This window comes from Pogonomyrmex barbatus, unplaced genomic scaffold (assembly GCF_055798465.1).
Source record: "Pogonomyrmex barbatus isolate J1 unplaced genomic scaffold, ASM5579846v1 scaffold1, whole genome shotgun sequence".
Classification (NCBI taxonomy): domain Eukaryota; kingdom Metazoa; phylum Arthropoda; class Insecta; order Hymenoptera; family Formicidae; genus Pogonomyrmex; species Pogonomyrmex barbatus.
The window spans coordinates 1,757,446-1,781,419 of record NW_028297098.1 but is presented as its reverse complement, the minus strand read 5'-3'; the positions used below and the strand labels follow the sequence as shown (position 1 = coordinate 1,781,419).

Below are 23,974 nucleotides of genomic sequence, written 5' to 3'. Positions count from 1 at the left end.
TAAGAATATTAAGTTTTCTTACGTTTATAGCATATATTTCAAACATTATACATTATTTTTGTACAAACAAAATTATGCGACATTCTCATAAATCAATATCGTATCCTTGGGATATGGATTCATGTACGCTGACATGATAATCGTGAGCGAGATGCTGGTATCAGCTCGACTACGCAACGCACTTCAGGGACGTGGATGCTGTAATCAATTGCAGCTTCCGGCGAGTAGAGGCAATCAGATGACTATGTTTGCACTTCAATGAGTATCAATCCAAGAGAGTTTGAACTTGACCATCGCTACGTGAATACAATGTTAAATATAGATATATATTAATACATATTTACCAATGCACTAATCGTAAAATGCTAAAATCGTATGAACCCTTTTTTTTCTCTTTTTTCCTCTCCCCTCTCGTAAAGGCATATCGCGCCAAGTTTCTCTTATCGCGCAAGACATGATGTACGATGTCGCGAGACGCGATTTAGCAGAGCGCACGTTTCCAGAAACGTGCACCGCACATTTTTTAAATCCGTATATTTGCGCAAAGATACGGCCCGACGGCGCTTCCACGCCTCCCTCTACTAAATTCCTGAAGTCACGGGAATAATTCAAGCGAAATGCGCGCGCGAGACAAAGGGCGACTTTAATTATGTCGCCGATGCAGCCGCATTTCACACGGCGACGTTCACGATCGCGGACAGCCGTAATGTTACGACGTGCCGTTGTAACGAGAGATACGCGCCGTTCGGGTGGCAACAAACACGCGTTCGCACGATAGCGATGGGACATGGTTATTATCCGCGGTTGCCTTTGTGCGTTGATATTGTTGCTGCTTGCCACGAGAAAACGGAGATAAATTTAAACAAGATATTTGGACATGTGTCAATAATCGGTGCATATGATACCGATGCAAAATATTGTATAAAATATTTTATTCAAACAAAAAATTTTATGTAATTAATTAACATAATATTATTTTCAAATAAATATAGATATAAATTTTTAAAGAAAAAAAAAAAAAAAACAACTTTAGTTTATGATAGAAAAATATTTTACTTTTGGAATTATTTTTTTTATGCATATCATTTATACATTTTAAATATATATATATATATATATTTTTTTTTTTTTCATCACACGTTTGACCGTAATGCGTTCGGCAAGATTTTTACATTTTATTCAAATAAATATTACACGTCTTTAAATTTTCAAATTATTGAATAATTTCTATATCGTTATCGATTATTACCACAATGTCGAAATTTTATTGTACTACTTTGTTAATCCGATTTGCGCTTTTATTACAAATAAGATCCTTTAAAAAAAGGGTCACTCATGCATTTATAAGTAGCTCTCCATTAAATTTTGCTTGATCGGTAGCTCGTTCTCCCGGCGAGGCGAATTCGAGCGATGGCTGATATGCGAAGGAACACAAATGGAGGAACAGGGCGGTTAGGGTGACCCTATCCTTCCGCAGAGGACCAATCATCGAGTTTACATTGCCGCCTGTGTGCGTGCAAGCGGCAAGAAGAGAGTATGTATACATGTATGTGTATGTATAAGCGAATGCGTGTGCGAGCCCTTAGATACACGAACGTGAGGAACGTCTGTGTACGTACCATCAGCCACGTTTGCACGTGGCAGAACGTGATTGCACGTGGGAGGGGAGGGATAACTAACCCCGCGTTTACCGCTGGTTATTGAATATAAATCAACCTATGATCAGTAAGTCATCGCGATGGTATAGGCCTGCCTCGCGAACTTTACCTCATTCACGACCAAACAATGTCAGTATGCAAACATTACCAGAGTAATTGGGTAGTGAATAATCGTCACGAAGTATATAAAAACTTGCATTTTAAGATATGATATATATATATATCATATCTTAATGTAGTGACATCTGTTTTATATTATTCTTTTTATTATAACATAACAAATGGTTCACAAAAAATTATTGTACTCATTACAAATTAAAAAATTAATTTTTAATATGTCCACTTTCACAATAGCCAGTTTTTTTAATATCTAACACTAGAAATAAAATTCATCCAAAAGACGGATGCATTATTACATATAAATAACAGACTTGTTAATCTCTTTTGCATTTCTCTCAAGGAACTCTCGACGTCTTCGAGGGACGAAATTCTATTCTATATATTTCATCCTGTACTAAATGTAAATTGGAAATATTTGAAAAATTCCTAAAAAGTACACTTGTTCTAAATGCGTAATTAAATATATAGCGGAAGGATTTGATTTTTGGGATGGGTTCAAAACTGGAGGCTCGTCCGGTGCAGCTCGGTGTGCATAAATGCGCCAGCACAAATTGCATAAAAATCAACCGCGACGTGTGTCACGACCGTGGCTCGCAGCTTTCGACGCCGGGTGGCGTGTATGAAATTAGCGGCGTGTAGACGGGCAAGATGAAAATACGTACACCGCCTGTGGCGTTGCAATGTGCCAGTTGACTGCGCTTTATCTACTCGCCATGTAAAGTAATTCTATGCATTTTGAAGCGGACACCGCGTTTATCAGCCGGTTGAAGCGAAACGTGCTCTTTCCACTTTCGGCGCGCTGCACGCGATGACACGAGCGTGCATTCTTAACTTGGTATGTGACGTGCGGTATATACATAAAGCTGCATACATTTACGTATGTAACGTCATAAACGCGACACTGCACTCTTATCTATCGACGCATCGCGATATTTCTTTTACATTGTCTCACCGCGGAAAACTCTGTAAGAGAATACGCAGCCGTCATCTAATCGAATTAAGATATTTAGAAATCTTAACTCATCAAAATAATTACAGTATATTAATTTTAATAATTCTGTAATAATAAATAAAGTAATATTTTACATTTCAAAAGATACTTCAAAAGAATTTAATTTTAAAATATGAAAGTGTTATTACAAATAATTTTATATTATTTAGCAAATTTGATGGAAATAATAATTTTTGTATTAAGTTTTCATAAATCAAGTAACAGTGAAATAAAATATCTTTTTACTTTATACTATTCCCCAGAGAATTTTTATAAAATATTAGAATATATAAATATTAGAAATTTCATTATTTTTATAAACTGCTTATTTTTATTAATTAAAATAATAATATGTATTAATTAAAACATCTTTCATAAATATTAACTTGTCATTTGTGTGATTTCTGCATTTATAATTTTGGCTTATAATTAAAATGAATAATGAAGTATATGATTATCGATATCAATTATCGATACCGATCTTCTTAAGTGCCAAAATTTTTTTAATTAATATTTAAAATGATAACGCACTTTACTTCATCAGATTTAATTACAGAGATAATTTCAGCTATAAATGCTAATCAATCGTTAATGGAAATAATTAATATCGGAGTAAATATGCAGTCTAATCTATCCTAGCGGCAACAACAAAGATTGACAAAGGGATTTACAGAACACCCACGACGTGCAATCGCGATATATAATAGTGTGTACGATCCAGCTAATTACGCATGGCCCCTCATAGTATACGCTTGTTACGATATTTGTTCCATGCACAACATATTATTGCGCGAATATGTTGTGCACATATTCGTGTATCAAATGAATGCGCGATTATCTGCATAAACTCAATTAAATCTCATAAACGATATTCTACCGTGACACAAGTATGAAATTCTATGTTCCACTCAAATCTGCAAATTTAAAAAAAAAAAAGGAAATAATAAAGATTGAATACGATAAACAAAAGCTCTTTATTTTTCTAGGAAATTAAATTAAAACACGTAGATGCTTTGATATCAATTAAAATAAATCAAATCTAAATAAGTTTCTGTTTTTTTTTTTAAGCGACCATTTTTTGCAAATTGAAACTAGAGACAAATACCATATTTACAAGCGGAAAAGACATGAAGAGAGAACAGTTCCTTCTTGCGTTTTAAGTAGCCTCGTTCCATTGCAAAAGTATCGCGTAATTAAATATCGCAGGATTGAAATGCGGAATGCTGAATTGAAATAAGACGTAATCTCTAAGATTTCCGGAAGAGACGTGGAAAATTTGTAGGGAAAACGCGTTGGGGAGCGTTAACACTTCGTCGCACCGACGGCATTACGTCACTTTCTTCGTTGGCCATTTCAAGTAGGCAGAAGACCTTCTCAGACGGAGATTAGGAGGTTGCAAGGTTTCTATAAATAATGCAACGTTTAACCCGCTTTCCCTCCTCCCCCCCTCGACCGCGCAACGACGAGCTAGTCCCGCACCCCAATGTCGGAGACAACGTTTTAAGTGGTGGAGCTTGTTTCCCGCTCGCCTGCTTGGAAAGTTAAAGTTAATGCGGGAAGGAAATGTACAAATTGTAGGATGGAAGATCGTAATGGATTGAGCATACCTTTACTCAAAATATCAAAAGTTTTACAAGTTTTTGTTTTGGCATTTCCATTCTCGCGTTATGTTTTATCAATTTGTTTTCATTGAATACAATCGTATCTAAAAATTTTATTCAATATGTATTTAACAAAAATATAATTTCCTTAAAATGTTTCCATCGTAAATAAAACACGAAACACGTCTTACTTACATTATTTTGTCAATAATAATTTGTTTCAATGTTTAGAGAATTATATTATTAATAAAAAAATATCGTTTCATATTAAATTAAATTCATATTGGGCAATGATAGTTTATATTAGAAATAGAATTCAAAATTAGGTAGATACATTTGATATTTAATATACAGTCAGAATATCAACTATCATAGTTGATTTTGTAATCTCTCTTCTCATATATTGTTTCGTTTAATATTATAAACGACAATCATTGAATTCTAATTGAACGATTTATCAATGTCGGTTATATGTTTGCTACTTATCACGTATTTGTTATTATAATAGTATAATAGTATAAATAATGCGTGTGGTTTCTATTACGCCATGATTGGGTTGTAAGCGGAGTATCGAACGCTGTCATCATTTTCAGACCAGTAACATGTTGTTGCAACGTTGCAGCGTACTCAATGTTCATTGGGAAGCAATGCGCGCCGTAACATTTACATTCAAATTAGAGGTAAACAATGCCGTGCCAATGATTATTGTCAGTGATACTGCGGCTATAACAAGTTTGCACCACGAATCGTGTACGAATAACCGCTAATAGACAAATCGATTAACACTTAGCTTTCCTCGCCTGATATACCTAATACTGCATAATATATTACGTAACAGTATTCAAATTTACGTTTATTTTTTTCACATATATATAATTACACATTACACTCATGTACACGTGTATTTAATTTTGATGATTTAAGTATTTTTAATTTCAATATTTTCAATTTTAATATTTTTTTCCCAAAAACCGCCGGTGTATTTTCAACTTAATGTCTACTCGAAAATTCTAATCTGACAGTTTGATCCGATTGAGCCTTTCCCAAGCGACTCTAGCGTAATCATACGATTATGAGGATCTTCTCCAGGATGAAGATCTATTCTTGCTTAACATCCCGTATAGAGATGCGGCTACTCGTAGAAGCTCGCAACCAACGGAGCATCAATATTAATGGAGCTATGCCACATTTAGGGTGGAATAATGTATAGCGATCGCATTGGAGAAATGTACGTTGAAATTGTGTGCAAGTATACGCATACGGAAAGGCGCGCACGAACACACATGTAACACACATGTAACACGGCGCACACAGTGGACCGCGCGTGTGGCCACGCGTCCTATCGATATCACAACCATAATGTGTCACCACGATCGACTAGGACGTGTAATTTCAATCGCGGCGAACCCATTACCGTATCATTATGTCGCGATGTAATGATGTAAACTCATGCCTCTCTTGTCCAGCGCGTAAATGTGATATTTCGGGGTATCAAGCCAAAGTTGTTTAACAGTAAACTTGAGTACGACCTCCGGTTAACGTGATTAAAATTGTTATCGTAAATTGTTATCGTAAACAATTATTATGATTATTATAGCTTTACCTAGACAAATATTATCTAACATAAAATCTACTAAATTATATTCGCTATTTAAATTTGCATATCAAATTTGAATTTGAAAATGAGGCAAACACAAAGGTAATCAAACATATTAGTTGCAATATTTATGAGAATATAATTATATCATGATATATTCATATAATTTGTTTGTACAAATTCTGTTTTAAATATTTTATTTTCTACACAATTACATTTCATAAACATTATGCTTATAGCATTATTTTTCATCCTGAATTCTCCGGTACTTCATAAGTGATATTTTATTTGTGATAATAATTCATGAACATCGACGAGGAATAAATGAAAATTCTGTAGCATTAAGAGATTATATATATATATATATATATATATATATATATACATATATATAGATGTATATAGATCCCCGAAATATATTTTCCTTGAGTACTCTACGAAAGGAAGATATAAATTTTACGGAACGACCAAAGATATATACGCTGTCTTGGAAGCAAGGTGTCGCACGAGCGTTTTATGGCGTGTAATTTCAATAACGACGAGTGTATTATCATGTCGAAATATATATCACGATAAATCTGAGCTTCGTATATTGATTCATATGTCTCGCTTGCATCCGGCACCAGCAAAGAATAGATCATATATAAAATGACATGATAAGATAATCGTGTTAAATCTAGTCATTCTTAGATACACAAATCGAAAAATTTCATAAATAATCGATCGAGTTTCTTGTATAAAAAAATAAATTAAACAATTATAAAATAATGTTAAGTTTATCTAAATACATTAATGTTTTAGATTATTATTTTAAATATTAATTGCATTATATTGATTTAGTTAACATTAAAAGATTACTCCTATCGCTTATAGAAAATAATTGATGCTGTTTAATAAAAAAGCATAAATCTTTCTTTTGTCTTTCGACATCGATTTCAATAATCAATTTTTCTAATCGACAAAACTGATTTATTGCGACAGAATGTTAAATTCTCGAGAAAATAGCAGAGAAGTCTCAACTGTATAAATTGTAAAATTCTTTCATATTTGATGAAAAGACTTCTAAAAGAAGAAATGTTAACAGGAAATTAAAAGTATATATCATAAATTTTGGCAAAATGATCTAGAATAACTGAATAACGTTTGAAATATCTATTCTTTGACGAATTGAGGTTCTTTTCTCTTTGTCCGTTGATTTCGATATTAAATTTTCCAACGTAACGACAAAACGTAACTGATTTATCGAGACAGGACTCCGATATCGAACTCTATGTAGAAAAAAAATCGCACAGCGCGAGTCGCAACGCGCGGCGCGGAAATTGCGCGACTTTTCTCCTTGAGGTCTCGGGCGCGAAGGGATATTCCCAAGATGGGAATTTTCGAATATATTTTCATCCTGCTGTAAACTCATACCGCGCGCGCATGGAGAAATCTGTCGGAAACCCGCTTCGCCAATCGCTGTGCCCGAGGAAAATACGGATATGAAATTTGAACTGCGGAATTTCGATTGACTCTATCGACGCGTCCTTCGCAAATTAGCTTACTCAGAGATGGGGGATGAGGAGGGAGAGGGGCGAGACAGAGAATTCAAATTTAATCGTGCGGCAGCCTTTGCAGTTCCAAACGGGGTTTGCCTACACGGGGAAGTGGCATTATTAGCTTTCGAATCGAACCAATCAAGTCGCTTCCTTATTAAGCCCCGCGGGGTTCCTCTCTCCCTTGTCTCGGTTTCCCGTCATACGAATCTCTGAAATGTCTTTCGTCCTTCTCATATAATTCTTTTTTGTAATGATTATCATCCTTCCCTGCTTTTGATACTCAATCGATTTCGAATTGCTTTTTGAACAGGAAAAATTTTAATTTTTCTCGATTGGATTATTATTTATACATATGTCTTTTAACAAATATTTATTCTTTATTTAAGTAAAATATTATCGCATTCTAGACTTTTGTCGATTAGTAAATGTTTTTTCTTACTTTGCCTTAAGTATATTTATATATATTTTTGAAGATATTTATAATAATTTGTTATTAGATAATAAATATAAATAACAATATATTATAATTAATTAAAATTAAACGTATAAAATATGTTAATATTGATACCGATATCAAAGCCCGTTTCTTTCAAGCTCTAAAATAAGTTGATTATCCCAAAGGATACTTTGACGTGGTTTGACGATCAATGAAGTATTCTTATCGCATCTTCTTGTTTTAGAAGAGTTCCCACCGAAAAAAAGAACAAGAAAGAACGGGAGAGTGTATGTGTAGGAGCGTAACGCAATTAAAAAAGGTTCTTCGGATCGATTTCTTGCCTGTCTCGGCAATTTCGCCCGGACGTAGAGAGGAAGTCTTCGGTCATCGCGGATGGACGCGATCAATAGCAATTTTAATTGCTAATTAGGCACGATACTAGTTAGACGGATATATGTTTCGTATTTAATTCTGCGATAAGACGATAAAACAATAGGGGTTGCAAGCCATACAAGACTTACCCGTTAGTAGTAGAGTCAAAAACATCGTTGTAGTCTTCGTCCGTGCTGTAGTCCTGCACGTCAGTATCCGAATCCTCGACATCGCCAGTTCCACCTGCAAGAAAATAATTTCGTCAGCTTGTATGCGTAATAGTATGTATATTTAATACAAAAAAATATAGAGAGAATCTCAGAGAATTAAAATAAGGCGAATAAATTATTTTAAATAAGAATGTAAAAGCGCTCGATTTTCAATCAAGAAGAAAAGGATTAATACGAAATTCTCGATTCACTTTCCCAAATTATGTTTTTAATGCAAAAATAAAACTATTGTATAATAATTATATAATAAGTTAAAAGAGAAAGACAAATTATTTGAGTTTCTGTATGATTTTTTTTCCAGTTATTAATGCACAATCTTAATGATTATGATCATAAAATGTGAAGTCTAGTATTTTATTGTACTAATAGAACGTCAATTAACGTTCTTGCGGCAAGATTATACACTTTCTTGCGAAGTTCGTTGTGAAACGAACCGTTATCGATTCAATATTGATGTTAAATCGAGAGTGGATCAAACTTAGCTGAAGGATTAAATTAATTCTCGTGCACTTCCGGTCAATTTGACCTCAGTAGAACTCCATTTCACCTAAGACGATCAAACTTTGTTTGAATACAGATATTTTATGAAATATTAAAGAGAATATGGAGAGAAATACTTTTTATCTTGTAATTATTTAACATTTATAATTATATTTTCTATAATCTATTTTAACGTTTAAGTAACATAAAGTGAAAAGTCTGTCCAAACATAAAGCAGCATTTTTTTTTTAAACACAAACATAAATTATAATTGTTGTTTATTACTTGTTTATTAATATCAAATTGTATGAAAGAGACGTAACAATTCATTCGCTATTACGATTGCAATAATTAAAAGTTAATTAATAAACTTAAAATTTAAACTTGAAATTTAAATGGAAATAATAAATTACTACATTTTATCGCAATATATATGCTTTAATCAAAATTATTCTGACATTCTACGATTCTACGAAATTCGGCTATATTTTCATTCTTTATCATGTCGAGCTAACAATTTTTCCAGCGTTCCTGTGCACAGCAGATTCAGGAGGGTTAACGCATCGAATTCTCGACATTCCGCCGATTAAATTACAGCCGGTACAACGGATATATTTGCCGAAGTCAGAGGAGTAATCTCCATGTACACAATCATAACTTACTCGCATGTCTTCCGGAGCCTAACAGGTAATATATTTGGCTAGACGGTGCCGTCAACAAACGATACCGTCGGTCGGCGGTACCGCGAGATTAATTTGTGAATGGTGATTAAGGTCGGCACGCTTCCGAGGTTGTTAGCGCAGTAATGAGTAATCCGTCGGTGAAAGAGGTTTAATATGGAATCCCATTCTGGGACAGAACACGTGACGTCGCTCAGCATGCCGTAATTGAAAAGCTGGATACAAATAATACCGGACCATTATGTTTATATATGTGTCATATTTTTAGAAAATTATCTCAACTTTATAAAAAATTGTGGTTAATAAATAAGAAAATATTCCTAGAAAATATAAAGATATTCTTTAGTTTTTTCTTTATAAATAAATTACTTTAAATATAAAAGATTAAATTTGAATTAATGGAACTTTTATTTTTTGAAAAGGTGAAGAATTATATTTTCCTATTTCTTCTAAATTGAATATAACTTCGTATATAACTTCGTAATGTATAATACAGAATATTATTTAATAAAATTTTTTATAATACAGGATTTTACATAATCAATGCACTTTTAATCAAATTGCTACGCACATAAGCATAAACACGTCTTCCTGCTTTTACTTGTGCGACATACCGTGACGTGATTTCGAAAGAGCGCAATTTTGTCGACGTTATGTCATAATTCCATTCATAAAAGTTGGCAACATCCGGGCGCACGTCGTCCGCTTCGTAGTATGCTGTACGTGTAAGTCTTGGCTCGTAGCCGTAGCCAAAGCTATTAAATAATCGAGTAAATTATCCACTCCTGCAATATCTCCCGCAACGTCAGCCTAGCGGGTGCCAAGAACAAATTTAAACTCCCACCCTCCAGCGAGCGTCGCCTTTCAATCCATTGACCAACTCGATTTATTCGCCACACGTATTAGCATTGATAGTTTGCTGCACAAATGTTGTAACTCTAAATATTAAATTTCTCTAATGCAGAAAATAAATTTCTCCATAAGATATGTATTTCTCTCTATTGCCTATTTTGGAAAATTAAATGTCAAAAAATAAAAAATTCTCACGCAGAATTTTTAAAAATGACGCATGGCACTTCTCCAAAGAGAAATAAATTCACGTGAAAAAACTGAAGTTTATGTAAAAATTTTCCAATAAATATCCTGTTTTGAAATGCATGCTATAAATTTATCCTAAAATTATTTTTCTGGCTTGTCATATTTGTCATGCTAATAAAATTTCGTTTTATTAGCAAGAAACATACATCCTCCATCGATGAGCACTTCAAAAATAATTTGTTTTACAACCTTGTTGCGCCGAGCCATCGATTTGATTATAGTCCATCATGTTGGAACGGTGATAAAAAATTTTTTTGCCTGTTGCCCCTCCCGAACGTGCTTTATCATCGATAGGCTGCGACGCAGGGATTTTGATCGGATACAGAGAAGTTTTGCAAATATTGATATGGAAAAAATACGAATTTTATTCGCCGTGTATCTCGGATGCGTCCCGCTCGGATTGCAAAGTGACGTTTAACTTCGAATTTCGTCCGTGCCGCGAGTTTTTCGGCGAGAGCGCACGATAAAAAATCCACTCAAAATAAATACAGAAAAATCTCTGGCCGATGTAAAATAAAAGCGCGCGCAGTACATGACAAATACCGACGGGCGCGTAGCGCCCATCTCTACTTCTATATCGAGATTGTAATATTGATTGACAAAGCCGTGTGACATTTTTAATATATGAAATATGTAGGAGATGCACCGCCAGATATATACTGGCATAGATTTTCCGATCGCGCAATCAGTGACAAAGCACTCTGTAAATCAAGTATTTGTGGTAAACAAAGATAGGAAATTTATATGCTACTTTTTTGTTCATTTTTAATACCACCTAGTAGTTTTCCAAATTCATATTTTACTCAAAATATTACTGACGGTACTGAAAATGTTAGAACCATATTAAATATCCTAGCATGAAAATTTTCATAAAATTAATAGTGCAAAATTCAAGTGTCTTTCTTCATTAATTATTTAATAAAATTATTGATTTTTTTATAAAATATTCTTCAACGATAATTCGATAAAGTGACTTTATTTATTTTCTTTGAAATATATGAATCATAAAAAATATATGAATAATAAAAATTTCTTTGAATTTTGTAATTTAAAGTAATTTTGTATTTTAAAGTACGAAAAATATATTAAAATTTTGTTTAACCAGAGTACTCTGATTAAGCAAGCTGCGGTTTAACCTCGCCTATCCGCGTTGCAGTGGTATTACAAAGCGTTGAGCAGCCATTTCGTTGCCACCGCGTAATTGTCGCCACGAGATTGCGGCCACAGAAAGACCCTCTGCTCTTGCATTCTTTCGCTTGTTTCTGCCCTCAACCACCATGACGGTTCATCTAATACAAAAGTAGCACCGCAGGACACTGAGGAGAGTGACTAATCCCGCTTCTGGCTGTCGCTGACAGGAACGGTCTCCTAGGACTCATAAAGACGGCTATCTCGAATCCTCGCGTCATGAATTTATTCCGCGTAACGATCTCGCGGTATCAGTCTGCGCCACTAAAATGACAATGGGAACTAATCGATAAATAATTGTGCAGATGTCAAGAGAAATCAAGTCAATTGCCCAAGAAGAAAGATAGCATTGTATTGATAGCACATTGTATTGCGCACTTTGTGTGCGCAATACTGTCAAGTTATCTCTTTATTATGAATAAATTATTATATAACGTTATATATACATTTTTTTATGTAAAAATGCAGAACTTTATGAAGCATTTTAGCAAATAATTAATGAAAGCGCTGTTTTTAATATTACAGAGAGATGATAAAAAATATTTTATAATTATTCTTTGTTTCTGTTTATATAATAACTTATATAGTATATGTCGTTATATATTTTTAAAAGTATTTATATAGAAAAACTTATTTAGTGTAAACATATTTTACCATACACCATGGTCGAATATTGTAAATGTTATATTAGGAATTTATAGTCTCTTTGTAAATAAAATTCTTCATCGAAAAATTCTATTCGCGTCATAATCCTAGGTTTCTGATAAACGTTATTGAACGCGTAACATTAGCCGACGCACTCGGAATTCGGGACATTGTCGAAACTGCACAAATCTGGCATTCCTATATTTCGCAGATCCGCACGTGCGTTTTATATTTACATCATGCGTATGCCAGTTGGCAGACATCGTCAACGCAGATTTCATTTTCAATTATCATGTTGATAATACTGCAAATATAATAAGATTTATTATATCACGTGTAAAGTTTGTTGTTTTAACATGCTCATTGAAAATGGTGTGTTTTTTACTAAATTAAAAAATCCAGACTTATTTTAAGCCTCTCTTTAGTTTTATTTTTATTATCGTTTCATCGATGTCGCAATTCTGAACAAAGCTGACATAACTACAAATATTCAAGTATTAAAAAAAGACAAAATATAAAAGAATTTTCTTTTCACACAATGGCAATTTATTCACATTTTTATCAAAGAGACTAACATCAAAATTAATAAAACGATTCTAGATAATTCGGTCATGGAACGTTCATGAAACGCTTAATAATAGCATTGTGTCAGAAAGCCACAACAATTAAACAGATTTTCGTAATACGATCTGAATTCGACCTCTGAATTCGAGTAAAATTTCATGGATCGTCGAACACCACTAAAATTCCGCGTTTCTTTAACGATTTCTAATTTCGATGCATATTCGTTCGGTATCGTGTGCATACGAATATTTTCCGTGTCGTTGCATACGGATCGAGTCGCGCGAATTCGGTCATACTTTTTTTTTTAATTACAACGCGAGTGTGGCCGCGCAATTTATGGAAAGAGACAAGCTGCGTCGCATAAAATAGCATTGGACTGAAAATTGCATCCGTATTTTTCAGTCGGTTAACTATATACGTATCCAATCAATTTTCATATTCCTATTGAAAAATTTCATATCGGAATAAAAATTTACTTATTTTCACGAAATGCAAATTCCTTTCTCGGTTTCTTAAAAATAAAATTCATTTTTTAAGACTTCAATTTATGTCCTTGAGATATTATTTTATAAAAAAATAGCATAGCGTTATTCGTGTGTCTCGTAAGATATGATCCAAATCAATATCAACGAAGTGTGGTTTTCCGACGTTAGAAATTTCGCGCGTTTTGTGATAACAAACAATCGTGAAATTCTGATACCCACATGGAAGTGTGTGTATGTGTGTATGTGTATGTGTCGCTTCGTCCCGATCTGCTGACTCGGTCGTCGATAGGACGATGCAACCGCAATCTACGTGCACTGTACGGAAACCATTTGCAGCAAGTGTCTGGTTACATGGTATACGTCCCTCGCGAAAACGAACGCCCGCAGATCGTATGAGAAAAGGGAGCAATCCGCGTGTGTGCGTGTACGTCCACGTGTACGAGCACGTGCGGAATGTGCATGCACCACTCGTGGGAGAGGACCAATAAAATCGAACGCTATTGTAGTCACCGTTCCCGTATGTTTCCCCATGCTTTTCCCCATGCTCTTTCCCGGAAAGCCACGGAAACCTAAGAATACAATTTCCAATCCAATCGTAGAGTGGTAGCGTATTGATGACAATTTTTTTATAGCTTCAACGAAGGGGTTCGTTGAAAATTTAGAATCGATATTTTTTTATGACGAATTTTTTTATCTATTTATTATTCTATTATATTTCTTATTCTTTCGTTATAAAATTAAAATTGTTAAAATACATTATTAGAGGAGAAATGTATTATGACTATGATATCCATTTATATTTTATATAATAACTTTGTTAATAATCAATATTTTTAATTGAAAATTTAATCATTATATTCATCAGAGTGTTATTCAATAGATGCTCCAAGTTATGAAATATTTATTACATCGAATGTTATTTATAAAAATGTATCGACACTGCATAATGGGTCGAAGAGAAACAGAAATGATAATATGAGCTACTACAAAAATAAATAAATAAATTGATTTTTTATTTAAAAAAGACAGTATTATAAAATTATATATTTGATTAAAATAAATTATTAGAGAGAAAGAACTATAATATAATTGTGAAGTTTTAAAATAGATAAAGATAAATGCTGACTTACTTTAATTAGAAGATAAATTACAGATAAATCGCGAAAAGGACAGTTTTTACAACACAAACTTTTAGATTTTTTAATTGAATTTAAATTATTATCCAAGAATTACTTCAATATGAAAATCTCGAAAGAAACTATATTACCAGCACGCTTAAAAGATCTCACTAAGAAAATGCTATGCTGTTGTTTAACTTTGCGAAATGTATAGTCGAATAAAATGTTGAATAACAAAAAACAATACTCAAGTGTACATACATTTACGTGATAATAGTGCTCAAGTTTTAAGAAAATCAAGAAGTATGTGTAATCGAATGCTAAAATGAATCTTGGAAAAATTTTGAAATGCTCGAAAATAAAAATGTTTTATACAACACGTATTGTGTAAGTAGCATATTGCATAATGACGGGTCACTAAACAAATGATTCTATAAATAATTACTAGAATTTGTCATCTAATAGCAGAGATATTACAAATGGCCGTAATACATAGATCCATAAAATTATCTTCTCCTCTATAATAATATTGATATTAAATCTTAATTGGCACAAGAAATGGAATTCCGATTTAAAGGAGTAAAATAGTACTGAATGCCTATGTGTGTATGTGTATGTGTGATGTGGACAATTTTGACGAAAGCCGTTTTCACTAGAATTCACACGTGAAAAACAATACAGGCGTGTGTCGTTGTCGTCGCGCGTCGTAATTCCTACAAAATGTGCGTTGAGTGATGAGGTTAATCAACCTCCATACGCGCGTCATCGGGACATTGCTCTCTCGGGCGCGATGTCTAAACGAAATTTCAATTTCTCCTAGACGGCTGGCTGGCGCGAAACAAAGCGGGTCGGGCCGCGTGTGTCAGAAGCAGACTGACACGCGGCGCCGCATTCGCAACATTGGCATCCCACCAACGGCACATCACCGAGCCGTCATTATGCATTCGGGGTACAGCTTTAAACAAAACCGCGCCTACACGTGGCCGCGGGCGCCTTGACATGACATGGTTAATTCCAACATGACGACAATTAATCGGCATTTGGAATTCATTGACGCACGCGCCGACTTTTTTGAGCGCGTTTTTTCGCGACCTGACGAGCAAAATTGACATGGCATAATTGTGCCATGCTGCGAGAGTTCCTTTATACGTTCTGTCGACGATGTTTGTATGTATTTGTTGAAGCCATAAACGGTTGCTAGACTTCAACTTGACGAGTACCTCGAATCGTTTTCATTGACACATTCAGACGCGACTTTTATATCTGCATGTTTTGGATTAATACTCGTAGCGGTGTGCATGTCATTATAACTAAAATAAAAAAAGAGAATGTAGAAAATTATACGCACTACGAATAGACGAAAAGAGAAACCGACATTTTGAAAGAGACGAAGAAGGGATGATCCTATTCAGCTCCGCGGAAAAAAGTACGATATTCTTTTAATTTAAGGGATATTCGTAGCACGGGCTTTGCATTTAAATGGCTCAAAAAATCGACGACCTCGTAGAAATCTCGCGCGCTTCCAGAATTTTTTTATACGGAACAGACTGAACATCAGCATGTCTTTGCCTGTTCATCTGCATGAAGATCTTTTTAACATGATTGTTCTATTATAATTGAAAACAGTGTCTTGTAAAACTCTCTCATTCAAAATTAACGACTAATAATACTATAAAATTACAATGAAGCAATTTGGAATTTTTCTTAAAAAACTTGAAAAATTATTTGGAGATAACACCAAAAAAGCTTCTTTCTGTACAAATTTAATGCAATTTTCAAAATATTCAAAGTGAAGATCATAAAAATCCTTCTACTCAATTTCTATCGCAACAAATTTGTCTCTATCTGGCCTATCGCGGAATCTGTAAATGAGGGAAAGTGCGCGAGAGTAATCCATGCGCGTAATATTTTCCGGTCGAGCAGACGTATCGACGATCGCGCCGGCGTGTCGATTTTGCGTGTCGTCGTCCGTAAAAACGTGTTTCTAGCTTGGCTGTACCGTGACGAAACGTGTGACCGATTGAGATTATTTAAAACACCGGCGGCTTTGCCGCCGTCGCCGCCGCCGCCGCGCTGACCGTGCGGGCTTTCGACCATGGCTATTAGCGCGTTAAATATGCGCCCCGGGCGCGAGCCGCGTTATGCGCGGAACGTGATCACTGTAAATTACACGTACACCCTCCCGTTAACCCTTTAAACCCGTTAATATATCGCGTTTGATGCGGTTTCGATATGCATGTCGCAGTACTTTCTTTTGCGACTTTTCATCGACTGTTACATACATGTGGCGACTGATACACGCGCCACGCATGTCATTATCCTTTCAAATTCTCTAGCGAAAGCGGGGATCGGAATATTGATTTATTCTTTTGACGCACCTTTATTTATAATATTGATTTATTCTTTTGAAGTATCCTTACTTATAAAGATAAATTACATTTAAATATCGAGGAATCTGAAGATATTTATCTTTCTCGATCGTGCCTTCCCGAATCGAAATTTTATATCTATCTTTGACTGCAGTTTCAAGATTTTTATAAATCCGAAAAAATTGCGTTAGGTTTAAGTTATATAAAAATTGAATTCCTATTTTGCGTTTCAAACGAACAATTTTCTATTTTGAAGTTCAAAGGAATAATTTCTGATTTTCAACTTCAAAAATATGAGAGAAAATTTTACAATTCTAAATAAGAGTAAATTAGTTAATATCAAAAGCTAGATCTGGATATTTAAGATGTCAAATTAAATGTAAAAATTCGGATTGTGCGATGAGATTAAAAGGTAAAAAGGAAAAAAATTTCGATTCGGGCTTATACATTCTACAATCCGCTTTAGGTTTAAAAGTGGCTCGCCGAAAAGAGAACTCGTGCATTTAAAGGGTTAACTGAATCGAAAGCCGGAATTAAACTTTCGTCGCGGATCTAGTTTCGACGAAAAGTACTGAGTAGAAAATGGCGTTTGTCAATCCACGGATCGCAATTTTCGATGGCCGGTCTCCTCGTCGTCGTTAGCAACTTTCGTCGTTGTACCTGGCGATTAGATACTCAAGAGAAACGTCCTTCACTGGGGGAAAACCGGGTTTAACGCGGTGAAGGAAGCCGCAACAGTGAATTGACTCAAAGTTTACCGGGTTGTCCGCCACAACCACTTTAAGCTACGTTCTCTCTCTTTGTGTCCGATGGATCCTCATGTAGAAGCCTTCAAACCCCCATTTTGCCGCGGGCTCTGGCGGGCAGTTGCCTAAAGCGATTCTTGACCAACTCCAACTATTCTGTTCCATAGTCATTCGAGCTAAATCCACTTTGGTTATCTCTGTACTGCTTGACCGAGTAAAAAGATAATAATTTACAATACATTTTAATATTGTAAAAATCCAAATAAGTTTTATTATTTTCTACCGTATTTCACAATCTTCTCAAAAAATGATTTCACAAATAGAATTAATTGTTTAGTTACAATTAATATCCAACAGATTTAATCTCTAACAATTTAAAATTTAATATTCGCTATTCCGAGTAAAGCTATTCAATTACGCGCACGAAAAAAATTATTAAAATTTTTCTCCCACTTTTCATAGATAGCACATATTGCGATATGATTGATATAATTGCATTTGCTTATACAGCAACATGTTATAAAATAAAATAGAACAATAATATCCAAATTGTAAAATGCAAGCAAGAAATGTTGCTACTGTATTTTTACAACGATAAATAACAATTTTGGCATATAAAAAAGAAAAGTCTGAGAATTATAGATAAAATGTTTTTCAATTTTAAAAAATTGAAGAAAAGAAATATACTTGATATTGTTCTCCATTATTACTGGCGCTATCTGATCAAATGGGACGCAATTTAATATATCATACGGAACGTGAACCCGTGTTTCTCTCTGTATTGTTATGTTCCGTAACGAGACGCGATCGTGTAATCCGCGAAAAGCGCGGATACTCGTAAAGCCGGTACGTGCCGCTCGTTGTTCGCGTGCGGCACAAAAGAAATCGGAAGAGAACGATAAATCAGAGAGCCGCGACACGGTCGTCGTCGGCCGCGAGCGGCTTTTAAAACGCTTGGCACACCGTTTTTTTAAAGCTCACCGTCGTCGTGCATAACTCGCATCGGGTCGCAAGGATTCGCATTAAAATTTCACTTCGCGTCGTCGACGCTGCCCAAATAATTTCACGCTGAACGCGCGCGCGGATCTTACGTAACCGGTGAGCGCACATTCCGTCTTAAGAAAATTTAATTTCGTCACGCTCGCCAGAGAAAACCGCACACTTTATCGAACTCAAGTCTCAAAACGTAAAGAGGAAGCTCTTTATCTTGATTTCTTTTTTCAATAAAATGTTAGATAGAAGATGAGGCGTTATAAAGTTTGAGTTCTTAATTTGAAATAGGAATAATCCTATAGTTGTATAATAGATGTAATATCGATGAAGTTATACAAGAAATAATTAATTTTTCGCGCATCGTATCTTTTGTCGTTGAAAAATGCCAAAATATATGTAGTTTGTGATTATATAAATATTCGATCGAATATCTATATAATAACGAGGAAATCGCTGATACATATATATTTATCATGGATAAATCTTAACTTTTACGGATACAAAAATGTTACAAGTTATAATTATGTTCGTGCTATTAAATAGGTTATATCTACGCCAGTGCCGTGGGGTACTTCCGCTTTCTAACGCACTCACTATGCGAGAGCCCGTAAATACCACCGAGCGAAAGGCCTGCTAGACCGCGCCAACAACCTCCCCTTCGCCATTGTGATGTCCCATAATAATCGAAAATGGCATCCTCTTTCCCTTTTCTCTTGTCGACCTTTGCGGTGACGCGGTTGTGCCAGCTATCAAAATAAAACGGCCTCGACGGCATTCGGGTCGATTGTGCGACCGTGAAATATCGACGAAGTTACGGACGCCTATTGTGACGTCCGACAGTTCGTTTATATCATTTAACGCTTTGACCGCCTTTATGGCGAGTCATGACTCGTAGAACGATATATTTGGATGTGCAACGTTACTTCAAGAGTTTTTATACGATGAGAAATGACTACTGGATTTATTATTTTTACCTGCTCTTTCAATGTATTATAATTTGAAGGAATAGCTGCCATGCCTATAGGAAAATTGAATTATTTCTGTGGATTATTTATAAACGCGCTTCTGTATAATAATTTAACGTTAAGGTCAATCTTATGTAAAAATGTTTTAAAAATGTTATAAAATTGTGAATTAATTTTCTCCGTAATGTATATACAATTTTTACAACAGTTTAAATGAATGAACTAACATAATTAAATGAACTATATTACAACTAAAAATCTATGTAAATTCAAAGAAACTTAAATACTTGAGAATATAAAGTTAATAATTATAACAAAATTATTTCTTATAAGATATGAATATTTAAAAAAATATTTTTTTTAATTTATATAGTTTAATCATAATAACAATATTCGCAGTTCAAACTCTTATTCATTATTTTTATAAAAACTTCAAGTCTTCTGATCAATACAAGAGGAATAAATTTCTTTTCGTTCCGTTTTGCCTGTGACAGGAGAAACTACCTATCGGGTAAACTCATATGCGATATTACACCGGAGACTCGTTGATCCGGCAAATTCGCACACAGCACTCGACGGTTTCATGGCGCACTTTCGTCCTGGCAAAATGATGTCACGCATTAGATACGGTTATCAACCTCGACTAAGAAATTACTTTCTGCTTATACTCAGCTCATATAGCACATATTGCCTTACAAATTTGATCTCTCCTCCAATATAAGAATTATATAAATCTTTTAGGTAAGTAAAACTTACATATAATAAAAATTAACTATTTGGTGGAATTATTAGAAGAAAATTGTTAAGGGAGAAATATATTTCTAGTATTGAGCCTCTACGTTTCAAAATCATTCAAAATAATTGTACATAGTTGATTGCAAATGTATTCTGAAGTTTATATAAGCTCAAAATAAAAAATTATTAAATTTACTTTTAAAACTTATTTTCTTTTATTTTAATTTATTAAACTTATTTATTAACTTTTCCTTGGAGAAATGCTTATTATATCACCTATTTTTATTTAACTATAAAATATTTTTCTATAAAATACCTAAACGAATATTTCAAAAGATATTTTTTGTTTTTATTTTCATTTTTATTTTTGTCTCATCATATATAAAATAGATGGTGATTGTAACTTTGGTTTGCAATCAATTTTAGCAAATTTGTGAGATCTGCGAAATCTTGTTTAGAGAGAGGACGCGAAGAACGTGCTCTTTTAACGAGCAAGCACTCGCTGGTTAACGATTCGCGATGAGGTGTCGGCTGGAGGTCGGGGGAAGATCTTCAGAAGATCCTTCGTGTCAAGGACAACGCGGTGACACGGAGGGAAACGGACTCCTGAAAAGGCGTCGTTGGCACAGAATTACCATGAGAATAAGGACCCGCTGTCAGCAGTGTCAAAATACGGCCGTTCCTTCATACGGACGGTTCGGCCCGGCTCGGTACGTCGCGCCCGAAAACGCATCATTCAAAGGCGAGACTTAAAAATTTTACACGTTGGGGAGCGCGACTCCCTCTGTAAAGGACCGATCGTATTCCGGGTCGCATAATCGCGAGGGTCGCGCGGATCCTTTGGAAAACTTAATTTCTGGCCGTCGTGTTAGAGACCGTGCTCTCCTGGGCTTTTTCAGGAAAGGTGAGAAAGGTTCAATTAAGCAGCACCGCTTCATTGACAAAACTTTCAAAGAATAATGAGTTGTTAGTATTGAAAAGAAGTTTTGTGATACGCTTTTGTGAAGAATTATTGAAATTAAAATAATATTGAATTTTAAAGTATCCGAAAATAATGAAAGATGCAGAATTCTTCACAGAATTCGTTAAACATCAAATGTAAATTCAATATAACGTATAATTTAAGATAATATTTATTAATTAAATTTAAGAAATAAGTATATTTGATAAAAGAAACACAAATAATATAAAATTTATTATTATTAATCATATAAAAATATATATGCAATATTATTTCTCGAATAGAATTGCACAAGGATTTTGAAGGATTTGTATCTTTCAGATCTATTCTCTGCTGTACCGTATGAGTTTTCTTAAACGACTCAACAAAGAGCAAATTGCAAAGTTTATTTGTGAGATTATCTCGGAGTCCAATAGTCCAACGGATAAAAGACTTATTGTACTATCCAGCGGTTTCGCGCTTAGGCATAATGAGATCAGAAGTGGCAGTGAAAAGAGAGAGAAAAGAACAGGGAAGGAGGATCGCTGCATCGCGAAACGAGGAACGCGTGACGCAGAGAAATGGCGTTTCTAAAGAAGGCGCGAGACGAGCGTCTGACAAGCCTCACAATGCTCTCGCTCGGGACGCCCCCCCCTTGGATTTATGCACGCGTCAAAGTCACCATGGTGGATGCGCCTTGGTATGCGGTTCCTTGCGCGCGTTTGTTGCGTGCCGCGACTGCCGCGAGCGAAATCGAGAGAAGGAAAGAACGAACGACGTCAGCAACGAGTCTGACGGAAAATCCCGCGGCGATCTCACGATTAAGTCAAACATATCTCGAGCTTGTCTCAAATTTATCCTCGTCGCCGGTTCCTATTTTCCGCCCTACAAGATATACTACAATCACGCACTCTAACTAAAATTAGAATTATATAAACAACTATAAAATTAATTAAATAAGAAAAATCTGAATAAAAATGTTTAAAATGTCCCGCATTACCGGATTAGCATTTTTTAAGAATATTAAGCGTCCTCACATTCATGGCTTGATTCATAGCTTGCCTTAAAAAGAAGCGGTCATAATGTACAAAATTTTTAGAATTAAATTAATTAAGTGCCTTCATAAGTTCAATTATGTTATTGAAATGTAATATGGCGTTGATCGAAATGCATATTGATCAACGCGACCGCATTAATTTTCCCATTGCCATTAAGTGCACATATCCACACGATTGCGCCAGGAAAATTGCAAATTGCACTGCCGCAGAGCACGATAGGCGGAATTAACCGCGATATAATTTAACGCATGTCTCAATCAATCGAATTAATCGGGCTACCAATAGCGGTCTGCAACACATCGGGCATATTCTAACCATCATAATTTTACTTGGTCGCTGTATGCGAGAAAGAGAAGGTGGCCAAGCCGAGCCGCAATGTCTCCCGCAATCAAATTGAGATAAATTACGGTAAAAAGCAGCACATTGTTCCCTTCGTCCTCTTTCACCTCTTTTTTTCTTTTTTTTTTTTTTGCCTCGCACTTTTTCCCCGCCGGTGTTTTCAGGCAGAGAGAGGTTCGTGTTTCTCATTTACTCCACGCATAGTAAATGTGCATAATGTGTACACTGGCATAACTTAAGATGATCAACTTTTGAAGCAAAAGAGGAACAAAGTATTCTCGCCTTTTTATACCTTGACATCGATAAACTGCATAATATATATCTTGATGAGAAACATGAAGTCAGCGTGCATATATATGGCGAAAAATATAAAGTGTGTTTTAAAAATGAATAAACGAATTTTAATGAAATATTATATTAACAAATATAATCTGAATAATAAAAATATATTCTTTTACCAATTTTAGAGTAATTTTGTTAACTTTATATAGGAGAAATGTAAGATATCTCGTTTCGTAATCTCCTTTTAGAGAGAAGGGTTAATCTTCGTATAGAATATGTAATATGTATAGAAAGTCTTCATCCTGGCCGACCACGTTTCCCGGTTTTACGTTTAATTTTGTCTGACTCGCCGTCACGTGAGTCACAATCTCCGCGTTTTGCGAGAACCAGCTGGCAAAGACAGGAAGGGAACCGGGTAAGGCGATCTTTCGTTACCTCCGACGGGAGAAGGAAAAGGACCAGAGGGAGACAGAGAGAAAGAGGGGAGGAAAGGGGGAAGGATAACCCGTGCCATATTTCAGAAGCACGTCCCACGTTAATGCAGTAATTTCGCAGATAGCGAATTTTGCTGTAGCCCAGCGCTAATTGCCGGCGAGAGAGCACAGGACGACGTAATATCGTCGTCTCCGGTGAGAGAGTCTACTTTCGAAAGAGACAGGAGGGTGTCAGGGGGAGGGGGGGGGGAGGAGGGCGAGGGCGCGTGTTCGTGCATACGCGTATCTATAAATAGATGATCCCGCATAATT

At 35.1% G+C, this 23,974-nt stretch overlaps 1 protein-coding gene and 1 long non-coding RNA gene across 2 annotated transcripts in view; one reads left to right on the top strand and one right to left on the bottom strand.

The window, feature by feature from the left end:
* The window catches only part of LOC148937947 (uncharacterized), a 43,794-nt gene extending 32,232 nt beyond the window's left edge, over nucleotides 1–11,562 (top strand). Inside the window, exon 3 of the long non-coding RNA XR_016140128.1 lies at nucleotides 9,550–11,562. This is a non-coding gene — a long non-coding RNA (uncharacterized LOC148937947). The remainder of the gene's footprint in view (nucleotides 1–9,549) is intronic.
* The window catches only part of Ror (tyrosine-protein kinase transmembrane receptor Ror), a 236,107-nt gene that overhangs the window by 39,310 nt on the left and 172,823 nt on the right, over nucleotides 1–23,974 (bottom strand). Inside the window, exon 2 of the mRNA XM_089078683.1 lies at nucleotides 8,463–8,556. Coding sequence (XP_088934809.1) covers nucleotides 8,463–8,556 — 94 coding nt within the window. The remainder of the gene's footprint in view (nucleotides 1–8,462; nucleotides 8,557–23,974) is intronic.